Source organism: Mus musculus, chromosome 4 (genome assembly GCF_000001635.26).
Source record: "Mus musculus strain C57BL/6J chromosome 4, GRCm38.p6 C57BL/6J".
Taxonomy (NCBI): Eukaryota; Metazoa; Chordata; class Mammalia; order Rodentia; family Muridae; genus Mus; species Mus musculus.
In genome coordinates this window covers 120133253-120152375 of record NC_000070.6, presented here as the reverse complement: position 1 = coordinate 120152375, position 19123 = coordinate 120133253, and the positions used below count along the sequence as shown (strand labels likewise).

The 19123-nt window shown below is 51.4% G+C and overlaps 1 protein-coding gene across 7 annotated transcripts in view; it reads right to left on the bottom strand.

Moving 5' to 3' along the window:
- Positions 1-14330: 14330 nt before the first annotated feature.
- Hivep3 (human immunodeficiency virus type I enhancer binding protein 3) overlaps positions 14331-19123 on the bottom strand; it is a 404287-nt gene continuing 399494 nt past the window's right edge. For 5 of the 7 annotated variants that reach the window (XM_006502817.3, XM_030253274.1, XM_006502815.3 and 2 more), the window contains one exon: positions 14331-18795. In XM_006502817.3, coding sequence (XP_006502880.1) covers positions 18025-18795 — 771 coding nt within the window. In that variant the 3' untranslated portion in view covers positions 14331-18024. The remainder of the gene's footprint in view (positions 18796-19123) is intronic. The other 2 variants (NM_010657.3, XR_003954883.1) reach the window with 2 other exon arrangements.

The window sequence follows — 19123 nt, the reverse complement described above, 5'->3', positions numbered from 1 at the left end:
TTTAGATTTTTCTGATAGTTCCACAAAGTCCCCAAGAGCATGTCCAGGATGACAGCCTTGAATCTTGAGGTTGGAGGCAGCAAGAGAAGACTCTGCCATCCTTCAACTTGACCCCAAACCTTTAGGAATCCTGGGAGCTTGCTGGGGAAAGGGAGGAGGCTGTTTACATACTGTGATGGATGGTGAGCTGAGCGGTGACTCAGGGAGGAGGTCCTGAGTGGAGGATGGTAGGCTGTGTGTGGCACAGACCAGGCCAGGCCATTGTTGGGGTCCCCCAGGAGGAGGAGGTTTGGGTAAGGCAAAGCTGAGTCACGGCAGCGAGATCAGACAGGGAGCTGGGATGGCCCAATGACCTCACGCTCATCTGGGTCTGGCAAGGAGTCTTAGGCCCAGGCAGGCCTAGTGGGCGCAACCTAACAGGACAAGCGCACTCTCTCCCTAGCTGCCATAACCAGGGGTTGGTTGTCCATGAGACCAGAGAGCCTCCTTTCAGGTTCACTAAAGTCTTACATTGCTGGAATTCACAAATCCTGCCTGACTTGGGAGACACTGGTATAGGACCAGGTGGCATACAATGATGAAATATAATGATACCTTTATGGGTCATGGGACTATGAAAGCTTTTTTTTCTTCTTTCGTGTGTGTGTTGTATGTGTGAGAGTACGTTAATATGTGTGCTGTTTTCTTTCTTTCTCCCCCTCTGTCACTCTGTTTATCACACATCTGTATGGATCAGAAACCAACCCTTGGTGTTTGTTGTTTATTTTAGTTTTTGAGACAGAGTATTTTACTGAGATCTGGTGCCTGCTGATTGGGCTAGGCTAGTTGGCCAATGAGTCCCAGGGCTCTCCCTGTCTCTGTCTCCTCAGTGTTAGAATTCTGAAAGTGTACCACAATGCTCGGCTTTCTTCCTTGCCTCCCTCCCTCCCTCCCTCCCTCCCTCCCTCCCTCCCTTCCTTTTTTTTTTTTTTTTTTACATGGGTCCTGGAGATTCAAACTCAGATTCTTGTGCTTGCTCAGCAAGCATTTTACCAACTGATCCATCTCCCCATCCCCAAGTTCTCTGAGTTTTGGACAACCTCAGTCCAATGGTTTCACCCAAGGAACAGAAAGCCCAAGGACTCTAATCCAAGCCCTGGTCCTTAGTCAGAGCTGAGGAGAATTGAATGAGTGAGAGGGACACCCACCACCTCCCAGGAGCCACCGCAGAATAGAGGGCCAGGGCATAGCAAACAGCCTTGACCACCCTGGCTTCAGCAGCTCATACTTCAAGTTCCCAAGTGGGGTGACTCATCCACTTCTTAAATCGATCTACCTCACAGTGGACTAGATAATGGAGACAGAGAGAGACACTCTTCCTCCAAGGACTGATAAAGTGGGCATGCCCATCAATCTACCTGAAAACTATGCCTGGTATCCTCCAGAGGCCTCTGCCTTCTCTGTCCAGTCTTCCCCAGGTCTGGGTCAGAGAAACTGTTGTCAAGGCCAGGCAGACAGCTGAAAAGAGTCTTCTCCAAGGGGAAATGGCCTTTATCTCCCCAGATAAGAGGCACTGAAGAGACCCCGTAGGTGGATAGGGCTGGGGAGGGCCTGTTGGTTTCATGCTGACCATAAAGCAACCACTTTTTTTCTGGGACATCCTCAGCCTGAGTCAACCAGGGGCTGAGACTGCTTCTGAGTTCATCAGCCACTGCCCAGCCTTGAAACCCAGGCCTCGGGCACAAGGGAGGTCCAGAGCAATGACTTGGTGATAATGACAACTGTGTGGGCAGCTGTGCCCACGTGCTAAGCACTCTCCTTGTCTTCATTCATTTGATCTTCTAAATAGCCTCAGGAAGTGGACAGGGTGTGTCCTGGGAATGAGGTTCATAGAGGCCGTCAGCTGCTAGGGTCAACACAGCCAGACACAGCAGGGAAGGGTCTCTGGCTCTGAGGTTGAGGTCCTGTCTGCAGTGCAGTAAACAAACAGAGCCCACTCTGCTCGACCTGTGGTCTCTGGGACTTGGGGAAAGAGACCCCCGGGGACATCAGTACTTTCCTGTGACCAGGGGCTGGGTAGTGTGTCTGTGTTGGCCAAAAGAAAGTGCATCAGGAGCCAGAGGCTCAGAGGGCCTGTCAGTGCTTCCATCTGAGGATTCTTGGCACTTTCCTTTATTTAGGAGAGACAGTTGAACAGGGCCACAAAGTCTGAGCAGAGGGCACATGGAGCATCCTGGGAGAGGGGTGCATCACTCATGGCATTTAGTGGAGAGAAAGCAGGCTACCAGGGTCTTGAACATCAAGTCCAGAACTTAGCTTTCGTGCAATCAAGTTGGAGCAAAAGACCGTAGGAGGGAGGGCAGGGGACTGTGTCTATGGCTAGGGGGAAGGCAGGCCAGGGGGGTTCCAATCCAGTCCAGCTCTGAGGAGGTGAGATACTTCCTTCTAAGTGGATGACCACAGAGCCTGAGAAGAGTAGCCCAGGCTACCTCCTATGATGGTCTCAGGGCATGGGAATTATCTATCTATCTATCTTGAGTTTGGGTATATGTGTGTGGAAGTCAGGGTAAAATTTTCTGTGGTCAGCTCTCTTCTTGATCCTTGTTGAAGCAACGTCTGCTTGCTCCTCCTGTTTTGTGGACTCAGACCAGTTGGCCCTCAAGCTTCCTGTCAATCTCCCAGTTTTTGTTTTTGTTTTTGTTTTTGTTTCCCCCTCCGATCTCTGTGCAGTAGTGAAGGGATTATAATCTCATGCCACCACATCTACCTTTTCAACTGGGTTCTGGTCCCTCTCTATCTTTTGAACGATAGGCTGGCTCCAAACTCCAAATCCCATGGCCTCACTTTCCAGGTCTTACTGTCCCGACTGCCCTAAGCCCCATCCTCCTGCCCTCTGCCTGAAAAGAGAAGCGAGCTTAACTCAGTTTCTCTCTGTGGCTCAGCATAAGACCACATAACCCAGGAGACCAAGGTTTGTTCCTTCCTCCAGTACTGTGCTTGCAACTTCTCCCACAGCCTCTGGAGGGCGCCCTGAGGCTGACAGCTATGAGCCAGGGACCAGAACAGGTGGAATAGCCTTGGCCTTCTCCAACCTGCCTCAACCCCTATAGGAGAGAGGGAGCCCGCTTCATGCTCCAGGGGACATATGCTAAGCTTGAAACCTTACAACCAGGGCTCCAATCTCAGCCTTAGTTTCCTCTGACTGTATTATCTTAGGGAGAAAAGCCAGGTCCTTGCAACCTTGTTCAGGGGCTTATCTCCATTGTTCACATGGAGAAACCGAGGCTGCATAAGAAGCAGGGCCTCCCGCAGAGGCTCACCTACTGCCACCCTCGCATCCCAAGCCACAGGGCCCACACTGGCATTTCCCTCCGATGTGCGCGTTGGGAAACCTCGTGCTGGGGGCGCGAGCGGTCCAGCGAGCATGGCTTTGCGAGTAGGTGGCAGCTGTGGTGCTCGGCCCGCCCTTGCCTTGCCACCAATTTTGGGCAAAGCCGCGCGGCGGCGCGCTACGTGACGGCCGTGAGTCAGCTCGCAGGAATGCGGAGGACGCTTTGTTCCCGGCTTGCCAGCGGACGAACGTGCCGGGGCCGGGGCGCGGTGGGCCTGACATCACCGGGAGGCTGCACCGCAGCCACGTGCACCCGGATCAGGGCCGCCGCCAGGAGCTGGAGCCTGTGAGGGCCCCTCAGGCCCAGCCCCCCGGGAGGCCTTGTGGTACCTAGTCCCTAAATGGTGCAGACAACGCAAGTCCTTGTATGAATCACCTAGAAGCCGCTTCCCCCTGACCTCCATCCCTGCCTAATGGGATAGTCAGATGGACTGAATCCTTCAGTGGCTCATGGAGGTGATCTGGGACCTATGGAACACACATGGAGGCTGATGTAGGAGGAGGTAGCAGGGATGAGGCCTTCCCTAGCCCTGCCCCCAGCGTGGCTGGTGTTTTCCTTCCCTGGGCCTGGGCATGTCTTGCAGGCAAAAGGTGTGACCTGGCTATTTTGCCCTGCCTCAGTTCCTGTATTAGGTAAGGGGTGCAGGGCCTTGAGAAGTTTGCAAATTACTGATGGCCACACAGAAGGTCTTTTGTGTACTAGGTCGTGACTGGGTCTTTCTAAACGAAGTGTCATCTGATGACAGATCAACTCTGAGTGGTAGACACTGCAGTCTATGGATATCAAGGCTCAGATCAGAGATGAAGCCTAGACCACACACGTTCTGGTACAGCAGTTAGCAACCCAGGGCAATCTGGGCTCCTTCTTTCAGTTGGATATGGATCCTTCTTTGGGCTGGAATGACCCAGGGACCCTCCAAGCTGATGCATACTGCTCACGTTTTCATCTCTGGCACCTGGAGTGGGAGTTCTGAGGCTCCAGTGGATGGGGGCAAGGTGTTCGGAGATGGAGCAGCGATGTCTGGGCCAGGGTCCCTGCAGCCCTGAGTACATCATCACTTGCCTTTATATTTTACAAGAGTTTTTGCCTTACCCATCCCTGAATCCTTGAGGGCAGAACCAGATGGTCTAGCGTGTGGGTTGCAAGCATTGCAGGGGACAGGTCGAGTGGCGGTGGGCTGCAGGGAAGGCTTTCTGGACGGCATATTTCTCCAATATGCTCCTGCTTCTCTCACCCCCGTCCATGCTTCCTGACACCACGACAAACTTCCCTAAAGCTGGCTGGAGCCCCAGGGCCTCAGTTGGCCTGGGGGCTTTTGCAGGAGGTCATCTTTGAAGGTGCTACATCAGGAACTCTGTAGTTGAGCTGGTCTTCATGGGGACCGCACCACCTAGGAACCCCAAAGCTCCACTTGGGGCTGTTCCAACATCCTGGAATGAATTCTGAAACTCTTTGGTTTCTGTTTCTCTCAGACTAAGTTCTGTAGGAGGAAACGGAGGTAACCTTGTTCACTTTAGTGCTTAGCTTATTTCGGGGTATGTGGTGTGTGTGTGTGTGTGTGTGTGTGTGTGTGTGTGTGTGTGTGTGTGTGTGTGTGTATGTGTATTCAGTATTATCTCATTAGCCCAGGCTGGTCTCAGATTTACAAACCCAGGTTGTTCTTTTTTTTTTTTTTAATGCATCAAGTTAATTAATTAATTTGTAGACATGGTAACATATACCTCAAGCTGGTCTCAAACTTGCTATATAGCCAAAGATAACCTAGAACTTCTGAACCTCCTGTTTCCACTTCCTGGGTGCAGCCCAGGTTGTTCTTCTTTTTTTTTTTTAATGCATCAAGTTAATTAATTAATTTGTAGACATGGTAACATATACCTCACGCTGGTCTCAAACTTGCTATATAGCCAAAGATAACCTAGAACTTCTGAACCTCCTGTTTCCACTTCCTGGGTGATGGGGATTATAGGCATGTGCCACCCACCATTCCTGATTAGTGTGGTGTTAGGAATTGAACCCAGGGCTTTGTGCATGGCAGGCAAGCACTCTACCAATTGAGCTACATCCCTAGCTTTGCTCATTATCTTCTCTCCCTCCTCACATCCTTCCTTCTACTATGGTCTTACACATAGATACATCCTGGGCAGGGTGGTGCCATAGAAGTTGGAGGCCCCTGTTCTCTTTGTAGCCTGAGGTCCCTGCATTTAGGACAGCATCTTTCTCCTGTCAACCAGACTGAGGCCTCACTTGCAAACCTCTCAGGGTGTGAGCTGTGCACAGAAGCAGAGCTTGCCAGTACAATGGCTTAATGTGGGGTACCCAAGGCAAGCCTGTTCTGGGGTCTTTGAAGCTTTATGAACCCATGCATCTCTCTGTCCCTCAAATTATATGTCCATTTATGGGGAATAGGGTGCTCCCTTTTGTGAGCACTATGGGAATTTGCAGGCACAAAAGTCTTAGTACCAAATAGGCTGTTGGCTCAGTCCTAGCCTCTGGCCTTAGCCTATACCAGACTTACAGTGACCCCTATACCACCGTCACCCTTGACATTCAATGCTGTGTTAATGGCAATTCTCCTGCAGATCTCTTGCTCACAGCTCATTTGGTTCCCTGGTAAGGACATAGCATATCCTGTTTCTGCTCAGACCCAGCCACTGCAACCCAGAGATGGAGCTAGCTAGGGTCTTGCCACAGGACACCCCCAGTTGAAGAGAATCTGTAATCTGCTTCAAGCAGGGGCTGATGATCTCTGAGCCCCCATGAACTTCCAAGACCTAAGGACACGGGGTGACAGGTAAGACTAGAGCAAGTGTCTGCACGTGCCCCACCTCCTGCACAATTCCTAGCACTCGAGAGCCCCGCCTTACCCTGGCACTCCTGCCTGGATTCTTGCCTATGTGGTTTCCCCTCGGCCTCTCACTCACGTCCGCTGGCAGAGCATCTCCAGATGTCTGCATTCCTCTGACATGAAGAAGGCCACCTTGGGGCTGGGCCTGGCTAGGACACCCGTGAGTGCTGGCTAAGATGTGTGGGGACACACCTGCAGGCACCTGTGTCTCTGTGCCCATGTATGGCTGTGATCCTGTATGTCCATGTGTGTGCACTGGTGCAAAGGCACACAACGGACATGGACATTGTGTGGATATTCATGAGTTCACTTGGAGGTAGCTGGGGGTGGGGGGCGGGTGGGAGTCTACCGTTCAGTATCACACCGGCCTGTGGACAGGAATCTTTGCTTGTGCACCAGGGTGCATGCATGCCTCCTGCACCAAAGGGCCCTTGCATGTGGGAGATTGTGTGCCCAGCAATGGCCTCTCTGAGGCTCAGCTTATAGTCACTGGGGGAAGCAAGAGCAATGAGAGAAGCAGGTCACATTAAGGTCACACATGGAACAATGATTTGTTTAGTTGGGCTAGACTCTTGTCTCCATGTCCCTTTCCTGGCTTTGATCCTCATATCAGTCTCTGAACATAGAAAAGTGGAGAAAGTTCCTTCTATCCAAGGCCCAGAGAGGGCAAGTTACATGCCCATGCTTACCTGGCCTGTGGTAGAATTTGGGTTCAAATCTCTACCTGCCTGATTCTAGAGGCTGCCAGTCAGGATAGAGAGGAGGAACTGCAAGGGCCTAGACAATAGGACCTATGTAGTATGCGGCCAGGTTCATGGAGTGAGCAGAGAAGGAGAGGGTCTCAGAGCCCCACCTGTCCTGACTAAATAAAGCATGTAACAGTTTGCATGTAACAGTTTGCATGTGCTGGGCCTTGCAGTAAGGTGTACTTTGCATGTAGTAACATCTAACCTCTAATGGCCCATGTGATTATTAAGTTATTATTCTACTATGTAATATTTATTATATTTCGTAGTAATAATATGTCATTATTATTAATAGCCTCTTCTCACTTTAGATGTGAGGAAACTGAGGCACAGAGAGGTCAAAGAGATTTCCCAAAGTCCCACAGCTGAGAAGTGGAGCGGGTGGGACCTCACTCTCTGTGTCTTGGCTCTGTGGCCTGAGGGTACAGCCCCTATGCACATTGCTATGGCTAGCACCTTCTCATTCAGGATACCCCAGCCTCATCCCTAATGGTCGAGTGGTCTCCCATCGCATCCTACATGCAGGCCGAGGAACGCTGAAGGACGGTTGCACTGGTCATCTACTCCACAGAAGGGGAAACAGTCTATGCTGGAATGGAAGCTGAGCCTGTGGCTTAACCCCACACAGGGCTTTGCTGCTCCCAGCTAGACTCAACTCTCTCCAGACTATAATTTCTGCTCCATACCCAGAGAGAGCAGATAGGAAGGGCTGTCCCCAGGTTGCCAGGTAGGGAGTCCTAGAAGGAGGTGGGGCAGGCCCGGCAGTTGGCACAGAGTAGGCAGGCAGCTGAGGGTGAGGCTGGGACAGAGCCGAAGTCAAGGCTCAGGAGCCGGTTTTCCCAGGCTATGTCTGAGTAATCCTGTGTCTATATTTATCTCCTCTTTTCTTGGGTGAGCAAACAGAGTCCAATGCCAGGCAGGCCTGCCACCCCCACCCGTGCCAGCATGTTTTTCTCACCTGTCAGTGGCCCTTCACAGTACCACAGTTTTGGCCCTGAGCATAGCTTGGCTATGTAGGACTTATAAGGATGCTTATGTGCCTTCTGTGATAAATCTCATTGTTTGCCGTGGTCAGAGATGCTCTAAAATGGATGGTTGTGGCCATGCCAATGCCTAGGTAATGTTGGTGCAGGGGTCCTACCACACTCAGGAACTAGGTCACAGCTTTCAATCCTGCCTTCACACTGGTTTGCATGGGACCAGACTGCTTCCCTCTAGGGCCTGAATACAGGGGAGGCTTGAGGGTACAGAGGTCTAGGTCAAAGGTTGAATGCTACTGGAATTGGGTAAAGAAAGAGCCACTCTGCTCTGTGACTTACTTTCCTTGATTGTCAATATTGTGCTTTCCACAAATAATCTCCGGTGTGTGTGTGTGTGCTCACTCGAGCAGTTTATGCATGGTTCGTGTGTGTGTGTGTGTGTGTGTGTGTGTGTATGTGCACATATGTGTATGCACATGTATGCATGGTTTATATATGTATATGTCTCTGTATGTGTGCACATATGTGTATGCACATGTATGCATGGTTTATGTGTATACATGTCTCTGTATGTGTGCACATATGTGTATGCACATGTATGCATGGTTTATGTGTGTATATCTCTGTATGTGTGCACATATGTGTATGCACATGTGCACACACATGCATATGGAGGCCAGAGGCTGACATCACATGTCTTCCTCTATCACTGTTCAACTTATTTTTGAGATAAGGTCTTATCGTTCACAGCAGTGACAATGGATGCACACAGGTCCCCAAGGATGCATGTCTCACAACATGTAGGCATTTATGGGCATCCCTAATTCTTAGAGGAACTTGTAGTCTTAGGGTGAGTGAGATGCTGGGAACACACTACAAGGTATGAACGCCACAGACTTTGCAAAAGCAGAGGTGACAAGGTCAAAGGGGGTGATAGCAGACACACTCGTCAGAGATGATGCAGTCCGAACCAGGTCTTGGCCAGAATCACCCTGACCTCATTAGGTATTGAGGGGTGTCCCTGTGACCAACTAAGCTTCTTCCCTGACTCTGGTCTCTGCTCTGATGGTGCCACATCCCTGACCTCAGAGAGACCTAGGCCGGGCGCACGTGCACCGAAGGTTTGCCTGCTCTCAGACTGGATTAGGTAGAATTGGAGGACGTGCCGGCCTGGCAGACTCAGGGGTGGGGTGGGTACTGGCACACCGGAGCTGCCCTTTGCCTGATCAGGACTGGGAGGCAACCAGGCCTTGTATGGCTCTGCCAGAGTAGCTCAGCGGCGGCACCCATTGGCTGAGCTGGCACTCCCAGCCAGGGCTGCCCGGGCCCCAAACCACGGGTAACCAGAGCTGCCGGGAGCTGGTGGATTAGCATGCCTGCCTGCCTGCCCGCCTGCCAGCCACCAGGGCTGCTCTTTTCCTTTCCTAAAAAGGCAGAGCTGGGCAGAAGAGCTGGGTAGTAGCACTTGGGACTGGGGTTAGGTGGGGTGGTACATGTAGATCTGTGGAGAATATGGGAATCCTAGACCTGGCCTCAGGCCAAGCTCTTCCCGGCTCTGGACCTCCATTTTTGTCATCAGAAAGAGGGCAATTGGCACTCGTATCTTCCTAAAGTGGATGAGGTCATTATAGGAGTACAGGGTATTTGAGCTGGGGTACCCAAGCCTCAATAGGGATCCCAGGGCTATAGAGGCCCAGACTCTCTATGGGCAGCTAATCAAATATGGAGATCATGTATCAGAGCCCAGGCCCCCTATCATGCAAAAGATAACAGTGTCATAAATGTCCCTCTCCCAGGGATTCAGGACATCACCCGTGCTGATAATGGAGGCCCAGGCCACAGCATTCTCAGGCTCTTGCCCCTGTGGACCACCATCCTCTTGAGGCTAGCCTGCCTGCAATGGCCTGTCCTGCAAAGACTTTAGGCCTGATCCCAGAATGGATATAGTGTTAGGAATGACAGGAAGATCTTCCAGTCCTGTGGACTTCACCCACATCTGGATGGAGACCCAGCAGAGCTTAGGCAAGATGTCAGCCATTGCTCTCTGGGGATGCTGGAACAGATGCGACAGGATTATAGCCCTACCACTTGTGAGAGTGTGATCTTAGGTGCTGTCTTCACCTGTAATAAATATGCAATCTGCCCTATTCACTTCTCAAAGGGGTCCAGCTCTTGACCTGTACAAAAACCTGGGAGCCCAGTGGCATGGCAGTGTTTGTCTGGCTTGGCACTGAGCCAGTAGCAGGCAGGAGATAGCAGCAACTGATGTGAAATGCACAGAGCATCCTGGAGAGAGCTGCAGCTGGACTCCAAACAGAGGCAGCTAGCTGTGCAGCCTGATACCCAACACTACTCCAGAGCCAGGGAGGGACTGGAGGATAAGGGGAGGGACTTGGATTCCTTGAAAGGCTGCACCAGAGCCAGCCATAGCAAGAGGCTCTCACTGTAGCCCAGGCTGGCTTCTGACTTGAGATTTTCCTGCCTAGGCCTCATGAGGGTTGGAATTACAGGCATGTGTCACTCTACTTGGGTGACCTTTAGTCTTACTGGCACCACTTCTGGCTTTTGTCTAAGAATGGCGCCTGAACTCACCATGCTGGGCAGTTGTCAGCACTACAGGCTGAATTTGCAAAGCTCTGGACACAGAGAGCCTGTTGCATCCTCTTCTGGGCAGGGCTCCTCTTTCCTGCTGCCTTGTGTGAGTGTCCCTGACTCTATTTGTCCCCATTTTCTGTTCTCCCCTTAGGGTATCCTCCTGGCTCCATTCTTTATCCGTGCACACCATGACTTCAGCAGGGTACCCTCTCTGCTTCCAATGCTGTCTTTGGGGTCACCCCACCCCAGATTCCTATAAAAGTGCATCCCCTCTGAGGGTGACACCACTGTCACTGTCCCCTCCCCATCTCATCACGGGCCTCTGCTCCTTTGGCTCTGGGAATTCCTAACCTTGTACGACCCAGAGGCTGCTTCCCAGCACCCCTGTGTCCTCCCTGAGACCTGACTGTGTGTCTGGCTCTTTCCTGTAATGAGACTTGTAGGGATGTGTTTGAGTTACTTCTATGTCCGTGTGATGGAATACCTGCCATCAGCCAAGGGGCGAAAGGTGTGTTTTGGCTCCTGGTGTCGGTGGGCTCAGCCCACTGTGGCAGGAGAGGTGAAGTTGGACAGTATGCTTCACAGCATGGACCAGAAGGCAGTATACAAGGGCATGCCAATCTCCACCCAGCTTCATCTTCCCCCGCCTTTATTCTGTCTGGGCCATGGAATGGTGCTCATATGTTAAGTGCGTCCCCGCTCAGAGACCATTCTTTGGAAACACCTCAGAGACACACCGGGCATATACCTCACCAATCTCCCAGGTGATTCTAGATTCCTGCAAGTTGACAATGAAGGCTGACTCTGACAGGATATTTGTTGCCAGGGCCAATACTATCCTTTTCTCTGCTTCCGAGGATCATGGGAACACAGGAATGGAGCAGCTATCAGTCTGGATCTGCTAAGTCACTGGGGTGAGCAGAACTTCTCTGCTGATGTCCACTGAATGTACAGTGAGGGAAGGAAGAGGCCGTTGCTGCCTTCGGCCACAGATGTCAGGCATGCTTGTCCCAGCAGCACTGTGGAGCCTGTCCTGACTGGTATACCCTGGCTCCTAGACCTGATCTACATCCCCAGCCCTGTCATCATTAGAGAAGATCCTCACTTGCTGCCTGCACTACCGCCACCAGGCACTCACATCTTGGCCTCTGCCTCTTCAGCATCTGTGGTCCACAGGCTCCATTCACTATGGTCTCATCCCCAGACAGAAGCTAAAGGCAGATCACAGCCCATCTTTTCTGCATTCTAACAACTATTGTGTGGCCATGGCTTTTGTCTGCTTAGTTCTTTTTGTTTTTTTGTTTGCTTTTGCTTTTTCAGTTCAACACAAGCTACTCAGGTGGGCAGAGGGATGCTCAATTAAGAAAATGCCTACCTTAGATTGCCCTGCAGGCAAGCCCGTGAGATACTGATTTGGGACAGCCTAGCCCACTGGGGTGGTGTGAGCCTTGGGCAGGAGGTAAAAGGGAGCCTGCTGAGCCAGCTGTGGGGAAACAAGACAATAAGCTGCACACTTCCACGGTCTCGGCTTCAGGTCTTGCCTCGGGGTTCCTGCCTTGACTTCCCTTCATGGTAGACTACAAGCTATAAGATGAAATTAACCCTTTCCTCTCCAGGTTGCCACTGGCCATGGTGCTGTTTGTCACAGCACTAGAGAGCTAACTAATACATCCTCCGTCCTCACCTGATGGCCCACAGCTTCTCCTCCTCTCTTCCCCACTCACTGGGACTCTGCTGTGGGCTGGCAGGAGCCATGCTTGGAAGAGTACGGTCTGGCTGCCGACCGCCATTATAGGAATGAACAGTGAAGCAGACAGTGACCACAGCCTCTGGTCTTGTAAGATACCATCCTTCTTTTCTGGGGACTTTCTCTCACTGCCCTCAATGCTCCCTCAGGTCTTCTCAGGTCTCTTTGGCTTTGTTAGTAGCTTCTCAGGCGATTCTTCTCAGTTCCCAAGAAAACCCCTCACCGAACACTCTCTGTGGCTGTCACTAAGACATGCTGACTTCTCCCTCTTTTTTTCTGGACTCCCAAGTCTCCTTCCCCCACCCAGGCCTCTCTTACTCCACCAGCCACAATGTTCAGCATTTGTTCCCCATAATGAATAGACCATCCCTGAAGCTCTCCTGCTACTGCCCAGCTGCCTGCGCCCAGGTCTAGGACAAAGCATCCTTTTCCATCTTGGCCTCCAAGGTTCTTCAGTATCCCCTCCACTCCCCAGCCCTCTGCCAACCAGCTCTCATTATGTCTGCAAAGAGCCCACCACATGGCAGGGGTGGTGCTGGTACATCTTTTCTGTAAGTTGGCATTGATCCTCTTTGCCTAAGTAAACCCACCCTTTTAGGCCCTTAGAGCTGAACTTCTGGTTAGCGTGTGTCCCAAGGGCCCTCCACTTGGCTCACTGGCTTGTCCCAAGGGCCCTCCACTTGGCTTACTGACCTGTTCCAAGGGCTGTCCACTTGGTCATTGGCCTGTTTTCCTTTCCTTGCTGTTACCGGGCTTTTTCTAGAAGAGCTTTCATGATACTCCAATGGCTTGTAGCCTAGAGCCTTTGTTCTCTGACACTGCTGAAGGTGAGCCTGTGGCAAAGTGACTGCCCACAGCCAGCTCAGACAGAAGCTCTCTGCAGGTGGGCCCTCTCTCTCTTGCTCATCACCCCACCCAATGGCAGCCTTGGCTGGCACTGAGTTGAATATAGAAGTTGGGAAACCACATTTTGCCATCCTGGCTGTCCCAGTATCTGTGCATAAACTGCAGAAGCCCCACTGTGTTCAGGGTATCCATGGCCTCCCTGCCTGCACCATCTTTTTACATCTTCCTAATGGCCCTCAGAGGTGGAGCATCACCTCCTATTTTACAGATGAGCAAACAGGCACAGAGAGGTTAGATGACCTTCCCATGCTCACACAGGCAATCAGTGGCTGTGGCAGGATCTGGATTCAGGTTCCATCCTATAGCTGGCTCAATAGTGGCTCTCAATGGTGGTTTTATGTCATAATTCCTGAATTTCCTTGTTTAGAAAAAGGGTCTTAGCTGCTGTAATTAAGGGTCTTGGTGGGCACGTTGAGAAGGGATCATAGAAGTGTGGAGGAGTCAGGAGATTGGATGTGTCTGTACCCACCGGAAGCTGAGGACATCTCCTCAGAGTAGAAGAACCAACTCAGCAATATCCAGACCTCAGATAACTCCCAGATACTAACCAGACCCCATTCTTCTCAGCTTCAAAGACCGATGAGAATGGCCATGTTCAAGGCAGCATGGCCATAGATGAAGACTTCAGACTCCCGAGTTCCAGGACTGTTGGGGAGTCCTGAGGTCTTAAAGCCAGGTAAAATGTCGCTGTGGCAATCCTAGGGACGAAGTCAGGCTTCTCTCCCATGGTGACAATCTGAGGCATTTACTGACAGGCTAGGATGTGAGGGGAAGGGAGTCCCAGGCTATGTGGCCATGACCATCATTTCCTTCTTATGCACTGATGGCTGTGCAATGAAATAAATGCTTCTGACATCTAGTGTTCTCCTAACCCTAATATTCTGTTATCCTCCAGAAAAGCCAGGGTGAGGCTGGCTTAGTGGTTAAAAGCATTTGCCGCTCTTCCAGAGGACCTCGGTTCAATTCCCAGCACCCACACTGGGCAGCTCACTAACATCTTTAACCCCAGCTTCGGGGGATCTGATATCCTCTTCGGACTTCCGTGGGCACCCCCTACTTTGAACGTACACTCACACAGACACATACATAAAACTAAACTTAAAATTGAGGAAGAAAAGCCATGAGCCAGGCCAACAGGGCTCTGTTGGGAATTTTCAAATTTATTCCAACGTGCTATATATTTTTTTTTAAAAAATATCTTCAGGCTGAACACCCAGCCCAAGCTGTAATAAAGGCAATTATTATACTTGTAAAAACGTCTCATTCACAGTACAGATGGGATTTACAACAAGGGTCACACATACCAATACTGAGCGATTCTTTCCTTTTGTATAACAGACTCTGTGCTTTAGACCTGTGTAAGATTTCTTTTTTTTTCTTTTTTCTTTTGTTTTTGTTTGAGTTTTTTTTTTTATTTGTTTTTCTTTTGCACTGATGAATACCATACCGACAACTGCAAGATACAAGTGTAGAAACTGGAGTTTAAATAAAACCACAGGCAAAACTACCCCCTTTCCAGTGCGGTTGCTGTACATATCTACAGTACGAGTTTTGGAATGTATTGCCATTTAAGAACGTGGAAACTCTCTACAGACGATTTCACGTACAGAATGCGTACACCTTTAAAAAAGAAAACAAACAACAGAGGCAGAGATTTATCTTACAGAGTGTAAGTATCTTACATTTGCCTGCACCGTTCCCTTCCTCCTTGATCACCACACTGAGGAAAGTGACCAGTAGTGCCCAAGCGGTTTTCAGATGCCAAGCAGACAGGAACCACAACACGGGAGCGAATTTGGCGGCACTGACCTTAGGAATTTTCTCAGAAGACATTGCAGAGCAGATCTGTCTCCCAGGACGTCACCTGGAAGAGTCAGCTGGAGCAAAGACTAGGAGGAGATTTCAGCTCAGACATATTCCTTCTTCTGGGGGCCAGGTGGGGGGCAGACAACACCCAGAGGGACCTGGGAGTTATTTCTCTTAAGAGGTTTGCCCGCTGAGGCAGGCAGAGACTTTGTGTCTGGGAAAAAAAATAGGTAGCTACCCCTGTCAGAACCCCTGGAGGGTCTTGGTGGCTGGGACCAGAGTATCAGCTATGATGGGGGGTTGGAAGAAGCGGGCCTGCCCTTGGTGTGGAAGGGGTTAAGTTAGACTTAGAATGATGTGAGGTTGCCCAGGGAAGAGCATCTAGGGGTCAGGCCTCAGGGATGAGTGGCTTGGAACCACCACCCAGGCAGGGCTGATTTGATTTGAGACCTCCCCAGCTGTCACAGGTAAGGAGAAGCAGAGTCTGTGGCAAGGCCATATTGTGCCAGTGTGTTTCAGTAGACCCCGCACAGATGTCTGAACTAGACTGTCATCATTGACAGTAGTGTCACAGGCAGACTGCAAAGTCAGAAGTGGCTGGTTGTGGGCGAGGAGCCCAAAGCACATTCCTGGAGTGAGAGTTTTTTCCAGGTGGAGAAGGTATGCTTAGGCTGGGGCCATGTGCTTGGGGTGGGGGTTGGGGGGAGACAACTTGGAAGAGGAGCTTAGAGCTGTGCCTGGAAGTGGCATCCATTGCAACCCTCTGGGCACGTGGAGCACCACTCCCGGTGAGACTCTATGTATTCTATCCCTGTCACCTAAAGGCAAATATCCAATACCTAGTCTTTGTTACATCCCAGTTCCCTGAGTCAGGGCTGCCTAGTAACTGTGGGGGCTATTCTGTAGACACATTTGTCTGTCACTAGGTTGCAGAAGTGGACATGGGGGGAAGGGGAGAGAGAAGTGAGGAAAGAGGGAGGAAGGGGGAGGGGGAGGGGGAGGGGAGAGGGAGAAAGATAGATAGATTTGGGTGTAGAGTGAAGTAGAGAGGTGTAGGTATCCCAAGGTCAGGAGCTAGCCTTCTTCCAATGGCCAGAAGCTCTAGCCTAGAAAGCTACCAAGCCCAGTTTGAGGCGATGTTTTTGTCCAGCTCAGCCCTTAGCATCAGTAGGGCCTGTGGGTTAGGGCTGATAGGCAGAAGGGAGAAAAGCCTCCAGCTTGGGCTGACCAGCACCCAGGCTTCTACCCTCTTCCTTCCAGCTTGGTCCTGACAGCTTCTCCCAGGTAGGCAGGAGACTTGCAGAGAGGCAACAGTCCTACTGACGCTTACATCTTAAGCATTGAGTCAGGCAGAGGAGAAACCAGGTAACTGGGGTGGACATTGGGCCTATGGCTGATCTGCCCATCCAGCAAGGACCAGAATGACATAAGCTGGAGGGAGGGACGGGGGTGGCCTTGTACAGGCAGCCCCTAGCCTTGCATCGCAGCCCTCCTGTGAGCCCTCAGCCACACACCCAGCCTGATGCCCAGAGACAGGCCCTTGCTTTGTAGACTGTGACAGCAGAATCTAGCATGGCTGGAACAGGCTTTGTGATTTGGGGACAAGGCTGTAGGAGGGGTCTCCTCATGATGGTCCATTTCTCTCTCTCTTCCTTGGTGAAGGTAAAGAAAATTATTTCTGGAAGGTCTTAGAAATGGTAGCCATAGAACCTGTGCCGCAGGGGGCTTGCTTTCCTTTTTTTTTAAAGCATGCAACAGGTCAAATTCCATATTTCAACTTGGGATTTAAATTTTTGGTCATATATATATATATATATATATATATATATATATATATATATATATATATATATATATAATTTTTTTTTAAGTAGAGTTTTTGCCTTGGGAGCTGGAGAAAAATTCAAAGGACTTGGAACAATTTACAAATCCCCTAAGTTAACAGAGGAGAATCTGAGGAGGCTGGAGAAAGTACCAAACACCATCTTTGGTTTCTCTCTGTGTATCTATATACACACACACATACGTTAATCCAGCCATGAAGGAAATGTGACATGTTGTTCCTCAGGGACAGAGGTGAACCAATCCAAACCCCAGGCTCAAAACAGGCCCAGACTAGGACCATCCCTAGTCCGGCCTTGGTCCCTTCATCCTGCAGGTATTTCTAATCATAGAGGAGCCAGCCTTTGGCCAGGCCTGGGAGGCAGAGACCTATAGTGTATAGGAGAAAGGAGATGGGCAACCCGGGCTCCTTTATGAGCCTGGGGGATGGGGTGGGGTGAGGGGAGGGGAGGTGGGGTGTGGAAGGGAGAAGTGAGAGCCACAGTTCATACTACAGAATTCTTCTCTTTCCTGCTGCTAGTCTGTGCTGCTGAGATGCTAGAAAGTAGTTTTTCTTTTTGGTTCCTACTCTTGAAAAAAAAAAAAAGGATAAAAGATAATGTCCTTGGTCGGGTAGGGTGGGGAGTGGTAGATTGGTTCCTGCCTGTATTTGTGTCCCTCTGATGGCAGAGAAGGGCGGCTACGAGCTGTGCGTCTTTCAGTGGGGATGGTGGGCATCTGACTGTAGGAGTGCTTGCCTTTGAATTTAATTACAGTTTTTCTCCCCTTTTCTTCTTCTCTCTCAGTGCCACAGACCCTCTCCTGGACCTTGAGGTGGGGACAGCTGCCCATGTGGCACATGGTGGTGGTGGAGGTGAGATTCCCTCCTCCAGCCTTGTCCCCAGAGCACACTCACAGCCTTCAGCTCCTCAGGGATGCGTTTTGTTTTGTTTTGTTTTGTTTATGGATGTGTGTGATTTGTTTTGTTTCTTTTTTTTTTTCTCAAGCAACAAAAGGTCTAGAAAAAGGCACAGGTAACTGCATATGTGGAGAAATAGAACAGATGGGGCTGAGCAGAAGCTGCATGGATAGATGGACAGATGGACAGATGGGAGAGGATGCCCAAGGGAGCAAGATGACTCCAGGCGGTTGTCTGGGCATGTCTGCTGCCGACACTGGAGGCCAGGCGCTGAAGTAGCTGTAGAGGCTAGATGCTTGGGGGGCCACTACCCTTGGGCAGGAATAGAGGTGTCCTGAGCTCCCCTCTACCTAAGAGCTCAGGGGAGCCTTGACGGGTCCTGGGTTCTCCAGAGAGGTTCCTGCTCCGGGGTGGAGAGTAAGTGGAGGTCTCTGCCAGGCAGTCCATGGAGCTGCTGCGATCCAGTGGTGGGAAGCTTGAGGCCTTTAGGTTGGCCAGTGTGTGTGGTGACCCCAAGAGGCCCCTCCAGGAAGGTGCCACCTGGTGGCCTTGGGGCAGCTGTGGGGAGCAGGGGCTGTGTGTGCCCATGGGTCCTGGAGGGGCTTCAGCCCTGTGAGGTTCCCAGTCAGGAGGTCTTCCTGGGCCTCTGCCGGTCCTTTCCTCTTCCAGCTCTGACGAGAGTGTAAACTTGGAGACCTTGGCCACAGGGGACACCGATGCTGAAGGGCTCTCTGTGGGACTCCAGCGGCTGCGCTCCTGGGCCTCTCGGGCCCCAGTTAGGTCACTGCCGCCCCCTGAGAAGCCACTGACCCAGGCCGCGCAGGGTCCAGGAAGCACGGTGGGCTGGGCTCCTGGCCGGGCCTGTACCATCTGGATCCCACCGATGGGAATGAGGGGGCAGGGGGCGCGGCTCAGGAGCTGGGAATGCAGAGGCAGGTGGCTGAAGAGGTTCTCCTCACTTCGGCTAGGGAGGTGGCCATGGAAGTCATGAGGGGCGGAGAATGGTCGGGGGAAGAGAGGAGCAGGGCCAGCTGATGGACTTCGGGACTCAGTCTTCCGCTGGAGTCAGAAAACAAGACGGGAGAAGGCAAGGGTTACGTGCCTGCAGAACTGAGGGCTAACGGTATAGAGGGTGGGGAGGCCTGAGATTGCAGTACGGCTGGTGAGTACGGCCAGAATCAGGAGTCCTACTGCAGTTCTCGGCAAGCTTCCAACTGGGCAACTTAGAGGTACATGTTGGCCCACATCTGTAGGAGGCAGCTCTTGTGTGTGTGTGTGGGGGTGTGGGGGGGTGTGGGGGGAGCTCTGTGCTCACCCTGGTCTACCTTGGCTCTTCTGCCTCTCCCCTTCTTAAGATGGTCTTGGCCTAACTTTACCCTTGCATATG